This window comes from Mytilus trossulus, unplaced genomic scaffold (assembly GCF_036588685.1).
Source record: "Mytilus trossulus isolate FHL-02 unplaced genomic scaffold, PNRI_Mtr1.1.1.hap1 h1tg000380l__unscaffolded, whole genome shotgun sequence".
In the NCBI taxonomy this organism is placed as follows: Eukaryota; Metazoa; Mollusca; class Bivalvia; order Mytilida; family Mytilidae; genus Mytilus; species Mytilus trossulus.
The window spans coordinates 60,467-80,913 of NW_026963343.1; the positions used below are offsets into that span (position 1 = coordinate 60,467).

Here is a 20,447-nt window from a genome sequence, read left to right on the forward strand (position 1 = left end):
GTTTAGTTCCGATGCAAAGACCCTATAAGTGAATCAATATTAACGGCAAAATATGCAATCTTTAATGACCTGACAACAGTATCGTAACTATATCCCTTCTTAATAAGTCTATTCAAAGGGTTTAGTTAGTTTATAAGGTGAATACTGACACCTTTGTGCTTTATAAAGAATATTTCCATAAAAAATTGGATGTGAAATACTTGAACGTATAAGAAGTCTTCATGTTGAGCTATATTTACGAATGATTTCCTTATAACAGGTTTTTCTCTCAAAATCATAAACTAAATCGCATTTAAATCTTAAATGACAAAATTGCAATAAAAATTGCATGCAATAATTTCTGAATTAACAGTTTTGGACAATGATAGGTAGAAGTGCACTTTAAACATTTCTGTGCTTTGACCAAATGCATTTTGTGTCAGAAACCTATGCTGTGTCAATCATTTAATCCCAATCCAAGTTCAGAGCTGTAACAAGGTTGAATGAAGTATCCATACCTGGCTCAACTTTTCAGGGATCTACTTCTGCAGTAGTACCAAGCTATTCTCTGCAGATCATTTTATTGAACTTATTTTTTAAATCATTTTATTATGCCAGCTATGCTGGCACTTATGGTAGAAGCATCGTTTTGGGACAAAGAACGATAACTCTTGCTAGACGACCCATCTGAAAAGTTTCGTCACTCTCGTTAAATCTCGTACGATTATTTTTTTTAATGGCTGCCAAAATTCTCGTTTCAACGCGATCTTGAAAAAACGGGACAGATCGGAATAATTTCGATGTTAATTACGTCATGAATTTTTATTTGTTTGCAAAAACAAGAATTCAGAAATTTTGGTAACTTTTGTAGTTTATTTAAATTTTATCGTACCACGGAAATTACCGAAGTTAGGACAACAACATCTGACGCCATGTTTCGTCTGCTACAACATTCCATTATCAGTGAGGTCAAAACAAATCACCTAAATAATAACAGGTACTGCATTTAAAAGTCACAAAATCATAGTAAACGATAACATATTTAGTATAAAAGTTCCGTCCAGTCATGGGAACACAGTAAACAACTCTGCAAGTAATACATTTCGGATTTTTTTTTATAATGGCCATGCGGCATGCGGGGTAGACTCCAGTGCACCGGTTGTGGTTGACCATGACTACTTATGTTCACCTGCCACATAATTCCCCATACCAAAGAACAGTGATAATGACGTTGGTTATACTGTTAATCACGGTAAGTCATGAAACCCACAGACTGATTACTCCCCCCCTCCCCCCCCCATACCAAAGAACAGTGATAATGACGTTGGTTATACTGTTGATCACGGTAAGTCATGAAACCCACAGACTGATTACTCCCCCCCCCCCCCATAATTCACAATCTGTCTGGTTTTTTTTTAAGTTGGTTAAAAAACTAACAATACATGTGCAATTTGGGTACTCTCATGTTAGCAACTTCACAGCTACAAATTTATAATTTATTTACATAACTTCCTTTGGCAAACTCTCAACAAATCTTTTAACTGATTATGTCACATAGATCCCTTTAATAGATACAGTCCCAGGAGATGGAAACTGTTGTTTTCTCTTTCTAAGTTCAATCATAAAAGGAGACTTGGAGACTTGAATCTGAGTAGTACATTTAAGTACAAACTATATATTGTATGCTCTCATATTGTCCAAAATTGGATTTATGGGAAGATGGGAGTTAATTTCATAATATAACCCATGATAATACCATGACTTTGATAGGTATATACATGTACAGGGAATACATTACTTTGGAGATTATCATATTTGTGGGCTACATCCTTAAATATTCAAGCTGCAACAGTCACCTGTATATTTTATGCATCAGTTTAAACCTGATCAAAAAACATTTTCACTCTACCAAGTACTTTATCACTATATCACTATCAGGTTCACATTTGAACCTATTTAGCAATACACACTTATGGTTATATAACATTACAGTACCAAAACTGTACTCTGTCTCAGTAACTAAAATTGCACCTATTCAACAAAAAAACCTGGAAATCTTAAAAGTTTTCTTTCACCATGTGAAGTTATCTAATTATCATCTTCTTAAAATGAGTAAATTAAATTTGTTACCAGCATCCTTTTCTTCAAAACATAAAGTTTAAGCATGGTATAATGTCAAATTTATTGAAATATTTGAAGAAATAAATTAATAAAACAAAATATTTGTTTAATTCCAGTTTTAAGGATTTGAAATAAAATGTAATGATGTATGAAATTTGGGTACTGACCTCATTACAGAATCATGGAATGTTTGGAGGTCAGTTGAAACCCATTTTTCTATGACTCTGGATGAACTCAAAATTAAATTGGTGACCGTGTAACTATATTGTAAACAAGGATATTCTAAAAAATAAGCACAAAATAAACTTTTGTCTGGTTCATAGAAAAAGTTGGTGAAAAAAACTCACAATATATATGCAATTTGTGTACTTTCATGTTAGCAACTTCACAACAGAACTGCAAATTTATTTTCATGACCAAAACAAAAAAAAAGTACAAACTTAAAGGCAATAAAATGCTTTACCATGCACAGCCTGATACGACCGCAGATGTATATTGAGCATATAAGGGAATCGACATCAAAAGATCAATGAAGGATAAAAAACTGAGTTCAAATAGTTTGGGGGTGGGGAGTTAAACTTGCTGCATTGATTTTACATATATCCATATGGGTCAATCAATTTTTACCAAATTAAGTTAAGAGGGGGGATGGGGGGTCAGTAAATAAAACTATCTGAATTAAGTTTTTTATCCTACATTAAACTTTTGATGTTGTCCCTAAATAACACAATTTTTTTTGTCAGTTGAAATCAAACATATTTTAATTTTGGATCCTTTAAACTTCAATATTGACTAATTTGAAAACAGGTAGCAGGTAGACCCAAATATTTCTATTCAGCAGAAGTCTCTAACTACATATCTCCTTAATTTCATATGATAATAAGTCCTACAAAAATATTGAAAATGTGTACATTTAATTTTTTTTGTAGCTTCTCTCATGTGAAAGCAGTACCTTTTTGGTCACTATTTATGTGTTGCGTCTAAATAAGATTTGTAACACTTCATAGTGACCGAACAGGTTAAACAAATACTTCTGAAGAAACCGAAAAAGAAGACAACTTGAAACAGCACCAGCCATGCCAGTATACATGTATGTATGAATAAAAACTCAGATCAGAATAGCATGGACAATACAGGGGCGGATCCAGCAATTTTTAAAAAGGGGGGTTCCCAACACAGGACAAAGGGGGGAGGGGGCCCATTCAAATGCATTGATTGGCCAAAAAAAGGGGGGTTCTGACCCCTGGAACCCCCCTTTCAATTTCAATACAATATGTTAGTTCTATGTCCTTGTGAATATATCTTGAGGAAAGTTATCAATAAATCTGCAGATAATGCAATTTTATCAAGAGTTTTGTACATTTTCTGTTATAATTTTCATACAATCAGTGAAACATTTAAACAGGCTAAACTAAATTTTTATTGCTGAAAGTGTCAAACAATGACAAGTGTTTTATTTACCACTCATGTGTTTTTGTGAGAGAAAAAAATCTTGTGCAATATTTGGAATTAAAGGGAAAGAAGATCCTTTTTGCCTCGCACTGGCGCATGTCAATTGTGAATATATACTTACCAAATATATTTTCTTTATCTTGATACTCACAGAGACATTATCAAGAAGTACATATCATAGGAAAAATACACAAATTACAGATAAAATATTAAAAACACCCTATTTTTAGTGCATCTCCTGCCAAATCAGTATTTGTTGTATCTATATATATACTAGATAAGTATAATCAATGTAAATAAGGTATTTTTTGGAAGAAAATCCCAAAATAAAAAAATAAAATACCCCCAATAATAATGTACCATAACCCCAAAATCAATTCTAATCTTCCTTTTGTGTATTGAACCTCCTAGTGAAATTTCATGGAGATCCATTATCTTATACTCAAGTTATTGTCTAAAACCAAATGTGTCTTCTTGAAAACAACTATGACATGATTAAGCATTACTGGAAAGCAAATTTTTGTCATGCTTGCATTTCCCATTTCCATTCTCAATTTTATTTTGCTGTCATATAAGAACTTGAAAAGTAAGCTACATCATGTACATGTATAAACAAAAACAAATATATGCAAGAAAGGACATAAAACCATATTTAAAAACCGACTCAGAATTTAATAGTACATGATATTTATGTAGAACTCACAAACTTGAGATGATCAGAAATACAAATGGTTTTTATTCGAGTCAGATTTTTATTACCGAAACCCTTCAGCGATATCAATTAAAATTATTTAGTCAAAATTTAACACTAGTATTAAGGTTTATCATAACAGTCAAATTGGCAAATATGACATTAATAATAATTATCACCTAAAAAAATACTGTGTACAAACTGACATATGTGCGGTTTGGGAAGTTTTTATGTTTTTAGATATATAAAAGTTAAATTTATTTTGCATACCTGATAGATAAAATCATTTTTGGTAAAGATCTGGATTCAAAATATTTTTTTTGTCCTATGCTTGAACAGATTTTTTATTCATCAATTTTGGAATCAGAATATTTTTTCAGGAAAAATAGCATAACCCCTCATGCCTTTTCAAGTTCTATGTTTGTTCCCTAAACATTTTTCATCTGAACTTTCTTTTAGACATAAACAATACGTTAATGTAGCCTTTGACATTCGTTCTGAACATGCATCAAATATTTGCCACTGGACGTTAAACAACAAACAACCATTAATACATTGGACATTGTCTTAGTATAAAGCTGGCATTTAAGGTAGCGCCTTCCTCATATTAATCTACTTATCAATATTAAACTGAACACACTTTATATGTTCTAAAAGTCAATTATGTCATTGTGTATACATATATTTTTTTCATTTTTTTTGTCATATAATACTTTGAACTATTCAATACATTTTTTTTTTAAATGTCCATTTTCAACAACATTTTTCAGCAAATTTGGTACTTTAATAGAATTGCCCTGTATTCACATATTTTTAGATAAATTGTCAATTTTTAAACATAGAACTATTTAATGTACTTAATACTTTACTAGGAACCCAAAATCAGCTGAAAACTCCACAACCCCTTTCATAATTTTTTTTGGATTTTGCATGGTTTTCTCGTAGACATCCATTTAAGTATCTTGTTTTGATGACAGATGATTTCCAGGTTAATATCTTCTGTCCTAACACAGTTCTCTCAGGAACTACAATTAGGGCTTCCTCGTATCAACCTAGACTTGCTACATGTCCCTTCCTAATTATTATTATTTTTTCAATTTTCCCCCTTTAATAATTTTACTGTTATAACTAGGAGATTACAATTATACTGACATCTGCAGGAGGAAGGGCAATCAGTAGGCTGGCACTTATCAGTAACCACATAAATTAGTAAGAGAGAAATATTAGAAAGGGAATTGTAGCAAGTCTAGTATCAACCTTAATGGAAGCATGTTATACTGAGTGGTGCATTTTTAGTTTCAGTAAATATTAGCTTCTTGTTGACTGAATGCTTACATATGGCATTGCAAAATGTATTTGGTGTATCATGAATGATCTCCTGTTTGCAGTTAAACTCGTTTTTGGGGAAAGACGGCTTCAAGCCGTCAATCCCCTATGGGGTTGACCAGAGTGACACTCCCTCACATCATTCATTTTGTTTATATACATGTTATAGTGTGGAAAACCCCCCAACAAATCTTACTTAGATTGAAGAGAAGGAGACCCAGAAATGAATAGTTTGACTTTAAACACTTTTTTACACATTTCCCTTCTGTTTTTCACGAAATTATCGTATCTTGGACCCTCCTTTACACTATTTACGTTTATTTTACAATCCGGAAAAATTAGTATGACGAGATATTCTAAATATATCCAACCTACATTGTATTTTATAGTGACGTCATTCTTGGAAGAAGCAGGGATATCCTTCACCAGTTCACTGGTTATTTAAATCATTCTAAGAGATCGTGCACTTATTACAAATTTGTATTTGTTAAATCTAAACATAAAATTGTTTACTGTAGATGATTTAAACATCACCATGTAATACTTAAATTTGTAGTTCAACAACTTTCAAAATAAACAAAGATCGTGGGGTTACATGAGACAGGGGAAAGAAACGATTTTATTACTGCTTTCAGGTCTCCCTTATTAAAGACAAGAAGCGTCAAAAAGCGACACGAAGCGCCAAGAAGACTATTGAGCGACAAGAAAAAAATATTCTTCTTGTCGCTTCTTGTCGCTAAAATTCTTCTTGTCCCTAATTAGTGAGACCACTTTTTTCTGTAAAAATTCTGAGAATCTTCCTCCAATTCAGGAGCACCTCAATTGATGAGTAATTATCCATTAAAATAAAAGTTAATGTATTTAAACACTTCAAATGTGACATTTCGTTGGATTAGTAGTCTTCTATTAAAACTAAATTTTTGTGTACCACTACCTACATAATCATTGTAATGGTAAAAAAAAAAATAACAAAAATTTGCATTTTGTAGTTTAAACATATTTATTATTTACAAATATTTTAAAATTAAGATTTGGAAACCAGCTTCACACAGTTTACATCACTCATATTGTTTTTTTTTATTAGTACCTGTTTCCCTAGCTGTGATGAGAGTTGTAACTTAGAACTTTAACAATGGAAATTTAAAACTGAATAGATTTTTCAGTCCACATTTTCTAAAGAAAAAACTTAAAAATCCAAGAGACTTAGAGTACTGTCACAAAAAATGGAAAATGGCCCTAGCCTGCAGTTCAGTGGTACACTATCAAGATTTCAAAAAATATTGTAGTTGTTGTGAAATGACAGAATTCAGTTGAGTTTTAGATAATTAGCTATCAACTTTAATCAAATGTTTAGATTTAGAAGATGCAGATCTCTTCCATTGGTCCAAATTGAATCATAAACTAAGGAAATGAAATGACATAAACAACAATTGATTTCAATATTGTCAACCTTTCATTCTTCATATGAAAACTATCAAAAGATACCCCCCCCCCCCTTTCCAAAAACATAATTAAATAGAAACAAGGTCCGTCTTTCCCCTCAGAGCTATTCAGCTCTTTGATTAAGTTGATGTCTTGATATTTCTTACCTATCTGCTTTTAGACAATATACATTCTGGGTTTGAAGTTTTATAGACATCAATAACTTGTCAAATTTTCATTGAATTTTATGAAGTGGACTTCTTCTGAAACTGATCATAACAGGGAGAAGTTGTTAGATTCTAAATGATGTTCAAATTTCAATATTCAAATCATACTTTTCTATTGAACGCCATAGCTGTCTTGTGTGATAGTATTTATTATGTGATGGTAGCTTTTGCATTACATGATGTGGGTTTGTGACGTACCCACAGCATATAATAACAAACCCACATCATATAATGACAAACACACACCATATAATAACAAACCTGCAGCATAGAATAAAAAAAACCACACCACATAATGACGTACCCACAGCATATAATGACAAACCCAGGGCATACAATAACAAAACCGCAGCATATAATAACAAACCCACACCACATAATGACGGAATCACAGCATAAAATGACAAACCCACAGTATATAATAACAAACCCACAGTATATAATAACAAACCCACATCATGTAATAAATAACCCACAGCACATAATGACGTACCCACAGCACATAATAACAAAACCGTAGCATATAATAACAAACCCACAGCACATAATGACAGAACCACAGCATAAAATGACAAACCCACAGTATATAATAACAAACCCACATCATGTAATGCAAAACTCGCCATCACATGATAAATCCTATCACATAAGAGAGCCATACTTTTCCCTTTTTGAATTTGATTGAAATGGATCATTGAAGATCATGGTAAACCTTTTTATTAGTAATGACGGTCAAAAATGTAAAGCTTTGGAAATTCTTATAAAATGAATTTTATTTTTCAGTGTAAACTAAATTCTGCCGAGTTTCATCCAACCTCACAAGTGATGCTGGTAGCTGGTATGAATCAGACTCTAAATCTGTTTCAGGTAGGTGTATTTACATGAATAAGGACATATGAAACAAGTTAGAGTTGTTGAAGGCAGTAGATTGATCTATTATAGTTGCTTACACTCATATCATTTGTTAGATGGTTGTCTCATTTGGCAAATAAACAACATGCTCTTATCATGTAATACAACTGTCTTAGAATAGACATTGTACTGTAGTCTATAAATTCATTTGCATGTTCTTCAATACTTTGTTAGACAACTCAAAATTGCTTTGACCAATTGTTATGAAATTTTAAGACAACATAATATAAAAAAGAAGATGTGGTATGATTGCCAATGAGACAACTGTCCACAAGAGACCAAAATGACACAGACATTAACAACTATAGGTCACTGCACGGCCTTCAACAATGAGCAAAGCCCGTACCGCATAGTCAGCTATAAAAAGGCCTAAATACTTTTAAATACAGCTCCTGAGAAAAAGTAAATATAAAAAAACCTGCTATAAAGGAGAAATAATCCCTATAGGGATAAGTATTATGTCAATGTTTAAACGTTATCACTGTAGATTGTCATGTGTACAAAGTCTTATCCATATGTTGTGAGAAATAAACAGCCCTTCTCAGAGAGGAAGAAAAACATGATCAGAACAAAATCCAAAATACTTTTGCCAGGTTTTGGAAATATCTTAATATAAGCCATGTAAGCATTTGATAGCATAGGTTCTGTTTAGCTGTGACTAAAGATAAGAAATTGTTACATCTTAAACAATAGATTCTACTTTTTATACAACCGCAAAAATTGAAATGTTTTTGGTCGTATATTGGTATCACTTTGGCATCGTAGGCTGCATAGTAACGTTGTTGTTGTCGTCGTCCTTGTCCGAATACTTTTAGTTTTCGCACTCTTACTTTAGTAGAAGTAAAAAGAAATCTATGAAATTTAAACACAAGTTTTATGACCATAAAAGGAAGGCTTGGATGGATTTTGGGAGTTGAGGTCCGAACAGTTAAGGAATAATAATAAATAAGGGGCCCAAAGGGTCCAAAATGAAACTTTGTTTGATTTCATCAAAAATTGAATAATTGGGGTTCTTTCATATGCCGAATCTAACTGTGAATGTCGATTCTTAATTTTTGGTCCCGTTTTCAAATTGGTCTACATTAGGGTCCAAAGGGTCAAAAATTAAACATAGGTTGATTTATCAAAATTTGAATCCTTGGGGTTCTTTGATATGCTGAATCTAAAAATATACTTAGATTTTTGTTGAGCCTGCAACTTTTGTTGCAGAAAGCTTGACATAGGGATAGTGATCCGGCGGCTGCGGCATTAGCTAACTTCTTAAAACTTTTATATTTTAGAAGGTGGAAGTCCTGGATGCTTCATACCTTGTATATAGATGCGTCATGTTATGAAGTTTCTGTCAGTCACATGTCCAATGTCCTTGACCTCATTTTTATGGTTCAGTGACTACTTGGAAAAAAAATTAAGATTTTTTGTAAGGTTAAATTTTCTCTTATTATAAGTAATAGGATAAATATATTTGGTATGTGCGTACCTTGCAAGGTCCTCATGCCTGTCAAACAGTTTTCATTTGACCTCGACCTCATTTAATGGATCAGTGAACAAGGTTAAGTTTTGGTGGTCAAGTCCATATCTCAGAAACTATAAGTTATAGGTCTTACATATTTGGTTTATGGAAGGATTGTAAGGTGTACATGTCCAACCGGCAGGTGTCATCTTACCTTGACCTCATTTTCATGGTAAATTAGTTATAGTTCAGTTTTTATACGACCGCAAATTTTGAAAAAAATTTCGTCGTATATTGCTATCACGTTGGCGTCGTCGTCGTCGTCCGAATACTTTTAGTTTTCGCACTCTAACTTTAGTAAAAGTGAATAGAAATCTATGAAATTTTTACACAAGGTTTATGACCATAAAAGGAAGGCTGGTATTGATTTTGGGATTTTTGGTCCCAACATTTTAGGAATTAGGGGCCAAAAAGGGCCCAAATAAGCATTTTCTTGGTTTTCGCACTATAACTTTAGTTTAAGTTTATAGAAATCTATGAAATTTTGACACAAGGTTTATAACCACAAAATAAAGGTTGGGATTGATTTTGGGAGTTTTATTTTCAACAGTTTAGGAATTAGGGGCCAAAAAAGGGCCCAAATAAGCATTATTCTTGGTTTTCGCACAATAACTTTAGTTAAAGTAAATAGAAATCAATGAAATTTAAACACAATGTTTATGACCACAAAAGGAAGGTTGGTATTGATTTTGGGAGTTTCGGTCCCAATAGTTTAGGAATAAGGGGCCAAAAAGGGACCCAAATAAGCATTTTTCTTGGTTTTCGCACCATAGCGTTAGTATAAGTAAATAGAAATCTATGAAATTTAAACACAAGGTTTATGACTATAAAAGGAAGGTTGGTATTGATTTTGGAAGTTTTGGTCCCAACAGTTAAGGAAAAAGGGGCCCAAAGGGTCCAAAATTAAACTTTGTTTGATTTCATCAAAATTGAATAATTGGGGTTCTTTAATATGCCGTATCTAACTGTGTATGTAGATTCTTAATTTTTGGTCCCATTTTCAAATTGGTTTACATTAAGGTCCAAAGGGTCCAAAATTAAACTTAGTTTGATTTTAACAAAAATTGCAACCTTGGGGTTCTTTGATATGCTGAATCTAAAAATGTACTTAGATTTTTGATTATTGGCCCAGTTTTCAAGTTGGCCCAAATCGGGGTCCAAAATTAAACATTGTTTGATTTCATCAAAAATTGAATAATTGGGGTTCTTTGATATGCCAAATCTAACTGTGTATGTAGATTCTTAATTTTTGGTCCAGTTTTAAAATTGGTCTAAATTAAAGTGCAAAGGGTCCAAAATTAAACTAAGTGATTTTAACAAAAATTAAATTCTTGGGCCTCTTTGATATGCTGAATCTAAACATGTACTTAGATTTTTGATTCTGGGCCCAGTTTTCAAGTTGGTCCAAATCAGGATCTGAAATTATTATATTAAGTATTGTGCAATAGCAAGTCTTTTCAATTGCACAGTATTGTGCAATGGCAAGAAATATAGCAAATTTTTTTTTAATTAAGAGTTATCTTTCTTTGTCCAGTATAGTAAGCAAGAAATATCTGCAAGAATTTCTTTTAATTGGAGTTATCTTTCTTTGTCCAGAATCAACTTAAATCTTTGTTATATACAATATACAATGTATATTCACTTTTTACTACCAAATGATAAATTTAAATAATCTTTACCATTCAGTGATAACAAGCAGTTTTTTTACATCATGTATTTAAATGAGTAGTAATTGTTGCAAACTCCATTAGAATATTTTAATTGAAATTAGTTTTGGAATAAGGGAAAGGGGGATGTGAATGAAAAATTGGGTTAAATTTTTCTCATTTGAAATTTCATAAATAAAAAGAAAATTTCTTCAAACATTTTTTTGAGAATATTAATATTCAACAGCATAGTGAATTGCTCTAAGAGAAAACAAAAATTTTAAGTTCATTTGAATACATTCATTCTGTGTCAGAAACCTATGCTGTGTCAACTATTTAATCACAATCCAAATTTAGAGCGGAATCCAGCTTGAATGTTGTGTCCATACTTGCCCCAACCGTTCAGGGTTCAACCTCTGCGGTCGTATAAAGCTACGCCCTGCGGAGCATCTGGTTGTGTTTTGGTCTGTGTTTTTTTTTATACTATATGCAATAGGTCTTATATATTTGGTGTATAGTAGAATTGTAAGGTGTACATGTTTAGCTGGCAGGTGTCGTCTGACCTTGACCTCATTTACATGGTTCAGTTGTCAAAGTTAAATTTTTAGTTTTGGTCTTTTTTTCTTATACTATTTGCAATATGTTATCTATATTTGGTGTATGGAAATATTTTATGATCTATATATTAGTCGTGCAGGTTTTATTTAACCTTGACCTCATTTTCATGGTTCATTGCTCAGTGTTAAGTTTTAATGTTTTGGTCTGTTTTTCTTAAACTATAAGCAGTAGGTCAACTATATTTGTTGTATGAAAGAATTGGTAGCTGTACATGTCTTTCTGAAATGGTTCATCTGACCTTGACCTTAATTTCATGGTTTATTGGTCAATGTTTAGCGTTCTTGGTTAATGTGAAGTTTATGTGACAGTTGTAATAAAGCTTTATATTTAGGACTATTGACATATTATCAATTATTAGCAAAGAAGGCGAGATATTTCAGTGTGTGCACTCTTGTTGATTATTGGCCCAGTTTTCAAGTTGGTCCAAATCAGGGTCCAAAATTAAACTTTGTTTGATTTCATCAAAAATTGAATAATTGGGGTTCTTTGATATGCCAAATCTACCTGTGTATGTATATTCTTAATTTTTGGTCCCATCTTTAAATTGGTCTACATTAAAGTCCAAAGGGTCCAAAATTAAACTAAGTCTGATTTTAACAAAAATTGAATGCTTGGGCTTCTTTGATATGCTGAATCTAAACATGTACTTAGATTTTTAATTATGGGCCCAGTTGTCAAGTTGGTCCAAATCAGGATCCAAAATTATTATATTAAGTATTGTGCAATAGCAAGAAATTTTCAATTGCAGTTTTCAGCAATATCAAGAAATCTTCAATTGCACAGTTTTGGGCAATAGCAATAAATTTTCAATTGCACAGTATTGTGCAATAGCAAAAAATTTTCAATTGCACAGTATTGTGCAATAGCAAATATTTTCAATTGCACAGTATTGTGCAATAGCAAGAAATATCTAATTGCACAATACTGCGCAATAGCAAGAAATATCTCATTGCACAATATTGTGCAATAGTAAGAAATTTTCAATTGGAGTTATCTTTCTTTGTCCAGAATAGTAGTTGAATCAACTTGAATCATTGTTTTATACAATATACCATGTATATTCACTTTTACTACCAACTGATAAATTAAAACAATCTTTACCATTCAGTGATAACAAGCACTTTTATTTACATTTTAATATTTTATGATGTATTTAAATGAGTAGTTATTGTTGCAAACTCCATTAGAAATTTGAATTGAAATGTGTTTTGGAAAAAGGGAAACAGGGATGTAAAAAAAAATGTTTTTTGGGGGGTTCAATTTTTCTCATTTCAGATTTCATAAATAAAAAGAAAATTTCTTAAAACATTTTTTTGAGATATTTTTGTTTATATTGAACAGCATAGTGAATTGCTCAAAGGCAAAACAAAAAAATTAAGTTCATTAGACCACATTCATTCTGTGTCAGAAACTTTACTGTGTCAACTATTTAATCACAATTCAAATTTAAAGCTGAATCCAGCTTGAATGTTGTGTCCATACTTGCCCCAACCGTTCAGGTTTCAACCTCTGCAGTCTTATAAAGCTGCGACCTGCAGAGCATCTAGTTACAATTTTATTTATAGCAGCTCATTATCATGTTTATAGTAGTAATTATGATCTTAAATGCTACTATAAATATTTAATAAACTTACTACATTCTGTATCTGTGCCTGTCCCAAGTCAGGAGCCTGCAATTTAGTGGTTGTCACTTGTTGCTGTGTTACAGGTTTGTTTTTCTCATTTTCATGTACCACCTAGAGTCATGTTTTTAAGTCTGTGCATCTATGCATTGGTCTGTCCATCTGTTTGTTCATCTGTCTGTCCCACTTCAGATTAAAGTGTTTGGTCAAGGTAGCTGTTAATGAATTGTCTCATTGGTAATCATACCAAATCTTGGATTAGATATGCCTTTTTAACTGAACTTATTTCAAGAAACTTTATTATGTAAATCATGTATAATAAAAATTGATTTTGGTTCATTTAAATTGCAAACCATGACAATAAAATTATACATAAATTAGATATTGATTAAAAGGATCTCAGCAGTGGATTAAATGTTATAACAGAATAATGAATTGAATATAAATATTCTGGTTTTTTTCTTCTAAAGTATTATATTACCAGTATAATTAAACATATACATATGCATATAAAGAAGATTATTTCACAGTTTTATTTTTTCATGATAGACTTTGATTATTGTCTTTTGGTCACCTAGTGTGACAAGTTTTCTTTGGTTTGAATTATATGACATCAAACAGTACTTCAGTTCTTTCAGTCCTTCTGTCATTACTGGTTTGTACTGTTTACCATCAGATGACACATGTTGTACTGATCCACCACTACACAACACATACAGACTGCCATCTTGTAGTGTTGTCATACTTAGGGGTGGTGATGGTAATGTTAGGGTATGATGTCTGTCATCAGTATAACTGTACCAGTACAGCTTCTTGTTGTTGTTGTTGACGTAGTAGTTGTCATCAGTGTAGAATATTCTGTCATCAGAACCATGTAACCTGACAGCATGAAAGTCAGTCTGTATTGTCTGTACCACCTCTCCTGTCTGATGATCTATAATCAGTAGTGTGTTGTCAACACACACAACTAATTTGTTGTTTATAGTTGTAATGCCACCTAAAAACCACATTCCAGGTAGTGATATTGATTTAAGTTTGAGTTTATTGTTTATGTCATACAACTCTATACACATACTCTCCACCAGTATAACAGCTACTGTACAGTTGTTGACTGCTGTAACACGGTATGGTATACCCTGTACATGTATACTGTCTACCTGTGATCCATCTGTATTACAGATCAGTAGTCTCCACTGTTTAGGTAAACACATCACCAGTCTACCATCATCCATCATCACTATATCTGATACTCCACTACTCCATTCACCACCAACTACTGATGTCAGGTCTATCTGATGATTCAGTGTGAAGATAGGCTGTCCTAAATTGTATGGCTGTAAAGCTCTTCCCTTTTTGTCTGAAAAATAAATTGACAATTCTATACAAATCATTGTATACATTACATTGAAGATATCAATATACTATCATAAACTATGACTGACTCAAAAATAAAAAATAAGTACTGAATACAGATATTTAATTGAATTAAATTGTTTCTAAAGGAGATAAAGAATCTTAAAATGATAAACTACAGGATATAGAAAATTAGTATCCATGAAGTTTAAATGTTTGTTTTGTATAACATATAAACATATCAAAAAGGGGTAGGGCAATGAAATCCTAAACTTTCCAATAATCTTGAACCTTGTAATATTCTATAGAAACACCGCATATTACATTTGAAATAAAACATACATTTTCGGTTTATCATTTGCTTTTTGGCTTTTTTAAAAGGAATAGGTCCGGTAAGGACCAATTTTGGCCTCAAATTTCAGGTTCATCTGACGAAAGATTTTGACCACTTTCTAAATTCTTAAGTGTCTGTTTCATTTGGATCAGTTAGTTTATGTGAGAGATTTTAACTGATTTTAGTCCTTAAAAACAATCCGATTCAAGCTCAAATATGAAAAATCTACCAAATATGCCGAAAAACGTCACTTACAGATGGTTTTTGTCAAATAGGATAGTGGCTGCATCTGTGTTCATCGTCAACCTTTATATATGTTATGTATTATCATAAAATACAACTTACATTTTAAAATTAAGGATGAACACCAATGTGGCCACTTTCGTTTTACAAGAAAACTGTCTAAAATCTAACTAAAATGCTAGAATTGTGAAGATTTCAGTAATTTAGCATGACTTTATGGTGCTAGTACCTGATAAATGTGCGTGTTTATGTCAAAAACTGTCCATATTTATGTAGCAGAGGCATTCTACTGTCCAATAATTATATGAATAACTAAAAGTTTACATTTTAAGAACTTTGTAAAACTGCTATTTTGGGGCCAAAAAGAGGTCTTACTGGACCTTTTCCTTTACAGCACTAAGTATATATTGATATAATTATTAATTTGATAAACAAATTTTGATTTATTTTTTATAACATAATGCAAAAGTTAATAAGGCAATAAAAATATAGTACCATCTAAAAACTTTAAATATATTATATTTATAACATTTTTGTTACCCTCAGTGCTGAACATTTTAAGGTGTATCTATTATTGTCTCCCTTACCTTGTTTGTCAATGCTTCTTCGACATCTCTGACAGATCATATTCTGTAACACCTCCTGAAAAAAGAAAGTAATTCTGTTTATTATTCCCCAAACTCTTGCAGCCATATTGCATTTTACGTTGTCCAACAGTTTAATTGTCTGATATTCTGTCAGTTTGTCTGTTGATCTATTTATCCAACAGAAACATCTGGTACACATCTCTCATGCTAAACACAATGTTACTTACTTGACAAGACTTAACATAACCTAGACAGTACTTTAATGGACTTACATTTGATCTCGACTTTACTAAATAGGTTGGATGGAGTACTTGATAACCTTTGTAACGTCTCAAATTGGTCTTGACCAGTTATTTTTAAGTAAAATAGGTTAGGAAATTTGTTTGAACATAATTCAGTTTCTCACCTTCAAAGATTTCTATACCTTTTTTTCAAATTATCTTGGGTTTTGATAAAACTCTTCAGCAATCTCAATTATATATATTGGTCTTAGACTTACAAAATGCCAGGTTATTTGGTAGATTGGGTTTATTTCTGTCAAATTTCAATTTAAGGATTTGATTAATAGGTATAAAGGCTTGAATTTTACGTTCAAACTTCATTCAGCTAGCTATTCACCTATGAAAATTTCTACAGCCTTTTCTAATCAACTGTGATTTTGATAAAGCTCCAGCAACACATAATCTTTGATATTGTTTATAATGAATACCACAAAAAAACGTTACATTAAGGTGGTATGGGAGTCAATATTAGAAGATACTGTATTGGATTTTAAGCTCTGACGGCATCAATTACGGGTTTGATGAATTTTACTGGCGACGCGACCCCAGTAAATGGATATTTGCGACCATCAAATCCCAAATTGGTACCGTCGGAGCTTAAAATACAATATTGTTATCTCCATTCAAATGAAACTGACAAGAACAACGTTCAAACATGTATTTAAAATCTGTCATATGCCGTCTGCGCTTGCGCGTACGTCCCATAGCATCAATTAATATTTATAAGTTAGAATCTTATAAATTTGTTCTTTAAATGCAAATTCACATTTAGTTATTTGCATTCCTGCATCAAATTTTGTTAACTTGATTGAAAATCTGGACCTTAGATTCTCTGTTTTTTTACAATCCAAGATGGCAAAAGACACCCATACAACCTTAAGCAAGAAATCTATCTATCTCATCTATTAAGTGTGGAGTCAAACACACTTTGCCCTGAGAGTTGACAGATCGCTGTAAATGTACTATTGAGACCCTTAGTTACAGAGGAGACTTATAAAAACAGAAACATACCTCTATTTTAGCCAAAAGCACAACATTGTTGATACCCATTGTAGCAAGTAGTTCAGAAGTTTTTGTGCCAATAGTTCCCATTACTTCAGTATTACCATTGTCAATAGTTGTTCTTATTTCTGCAGATGTTGCATCTATTTTTGTGTCAATCTTGAATAAAACAAAATAGCTTTTAATCGTCATTTCAAACATAGCATCCTCTTTCTTCAATTGCTTTTTGGAAAATGACGCGTCAGCGGCATTCTTCCATTACTATTGACCAGAACAACAGGAAGTCGATTATTGCCTCTGCCTACCGCACTTGGTTTCATATTTACTATTTTACAAACTAACTGGTATCTGCTTGTATTCCGCTACACTCGAACAAAGTGTGTTAGTCGGACGGGAACCAGTTTACATACTTTATTTTATTTCGTACAACAAAAATGTTGACCTGTCCATAGGAAGTCTTGTATAGTCCGCGATTTTATTCTCAACAATTGAACCTTCCAGTGGGGATGCGCACTAAATAGTACAATTAGCAAGAAATAAGAGAACAAGTTCAATATTCGCGGCGAGGTTGTTTGTTTACATTCCGCCATCTTTGTTATTGATATTGTAGAGGGGGCGTTGTAGAGGGCGCTCTCATGATTTTTCAAACTAATTATTTTAACTCGTCCATATTAATAAGTTATTTCTATTTAATATCAAATTAAAAGTGATAAACATAAAAACTAAACCTTTCATTACAAATTTCTCCTTTCTGTTCAATGCATTTATAATTTGTAAACTACAAAACGTAATCGGTTATTGTTCATTCCGTTTTGATGTTTCATACCGACTTAAAATTGGTTTGTATAAGCTTAGACCCTTCAAACATTAATGTGATAGGTATATTAAAGACTGTTTTACAAAAGGATGGAACTTTTTTATTTTCAAAATCGTATTATAGTGATATCTGTCATGTACGGATTTCAACTTTCACCGGTTAATTTCTTCTTTTACACGTGCCTTTTAAACTTCCTTTCAAAACATCGCAAAGTTTCAAAATTGTTTTTTAAGTGAATTAACTTATTTCAACAATCATGAAGCGTTCTAGAATCAGTTTAAAACAGTTTCTACTTCTGTTTGATGATCGAAAACAGGGTTTCTCAAGAAAATACCGCAAACGATCGCAGAGGATTTGAAATGTTCAACTCAAATCGGCACCTGGTTAAATCGGCATATATTTAATTTTTAAATTGTTATTTGGATGGAGAGTTGTCTCATTGGCACTCACACCACATCTTCCTATATCTATATAGTCAAATCGGCACCTATTTGAAGTCAATTTGGCATCCAATAATATTTGTTATAATATTTTCTATTCAATCAACTTATAACTTTTACAAAGTACATAGTTAATTAGTTGTTGTGTATAAAGGTAAACAACGAAGCCCTTACCCAAGCTGTTACTTAACAATGAAACAATTAGAAAAATAAAATGGAAAACTATGAGTCCCTTTCAATAAATCGAACTTTCATGCCAAATAATAGCTAATTTTAGGTGGGTTTTTTTTTCAGGAAAGTTTAAACAACATCAAATGAACAATCCTGTAAAATGCTCAACTGGTTAAAAAATGCATACAAAATGAATATTCAATACCTTTAATTCCTAAATATACCTCATATATATAATTAAAAATACATGTTCCAGACCATGAGTATTTTGACTGTACGTTCTGGACGGTATACGTATACTCGTACAGTCTGACAATACTCGTATGGTCGGACCGTATGAGTAAACATGTATGGTCCAGTACGAGCTTACCATTTATCACAATCTTTATTTTTTATAAATTTTTATCATTACAATTACTTTTAGATGGATCAAATGAATAATTGAACAATTGAATTTAAATATTTGTTTAATTGAATATCTGAATCCTATTTTGGTACTCTCTCCCATGGTGACTCTTACTACCACAATTAATGATAAATTATTTACATTTATATGTTTGCAGTTCATTCATGTTCCTTTGCATTTGCATTATTTTATAAAGTTTCTAATATTCTAAAATTGTAGTTCCACATCATGTTAACTTCCGATAATGTAAATTTCTATAATCATAATTCAATTAATGTATTACTGATCGACAAGCTAAATACAAGATATTAACATGATGAACAGATATAATAAGCGTGAATTTTTGTATTAGTTAAAAAATTACGTTTTTATTCCAATTACTATTGGAACTTTTACATATTAATTTGAGAGTTTAGTTATGTTGAGCTGTAAATGAACTTTACATGCATTTGTAACTTATAAACTTAAGCAACTTCTTAATGATATTAATCAGATTATTTTGAAAAAGTACCCTTACAGTCCAGACCGCACGCGTACGGTCCAAATACTCATATGGTCTGGAACATACACATTTAGTGGAGAAAAATAAATATATACAAAATGTACATGAACCCCCAAAAACATGAAAAATGTGAAAGTAAATATTTTCAGACAATCCTTTCCTTAGGTACTTAACTCTTTTTGCTTAAATGCTAAAAACAAATCTGGCAAGCCCTTTCTTATTTTTACTCTTTTTGCTTAAAATACTGTTAAAAATATACATTTAACATGGGTGACAAATTGAATATATAGGGTGTCGATTTGACCAGGTGCCGGTTTGACTATATTTTTTTTAAATTACCTGAGTTTCATTAGACCTTTGTTAACAGTAACAAAAAGATTATTTAAAATTAATTAAAATTTTCTGAGAGAAGGGACTATGTACCAGTGAGAAATATACAAGCCTTTCTACGGTATTTATTTGTACAATTCAGGTAGTCTTGACCTATTCATTTGTCTTAAAAAAAACAGTCACTTCACACACACACATATATATATACGAATATCAATTATGTGCTAACAAGACATGTTGCATTGTTAAATTAATTACGGTATGTGAAAATCAAGACATGCATAATAAATATCCCAATTTTAGAGACAGTGGCGTCATTTTTCCTCAGAGCTTTCAGCTCTTTGATTATTTTTAGGGCCAAATCACAATGTTATCTTGTGTCAATACTTATAAGTTTTGTCACCCATCCACAGAGTTTGTTGTCTCCATGTTGAAGGCCTCTCTGGGACCTTGCA

At 31.9% G+C, this 20,447-nt stretch overlaps 1 protein-coding gene across 1 annotated transcript in view; it reads left to right on the plus strand.

Moving 5' to 3' along the window:
- LOC134702050 (U3 small nucleolar RNA-associated protein 18 homolog) overlaps positions 1–20,447 on the plus strand; it is a 119,134-nt gene that overhangs the window by 7,744 nt on the left and 90,943 nt on the right. The window contains exon 10 of the mRNA XM_063563148.1: positions 8,002–8,085. Coding sequence (XP_063419218.1) covers positions 8,002–8,085 — 84 coding nt within the window. The remainder of the gene's footprint in view (positions 1–8,001; positions 8,086–20,447) is intronic.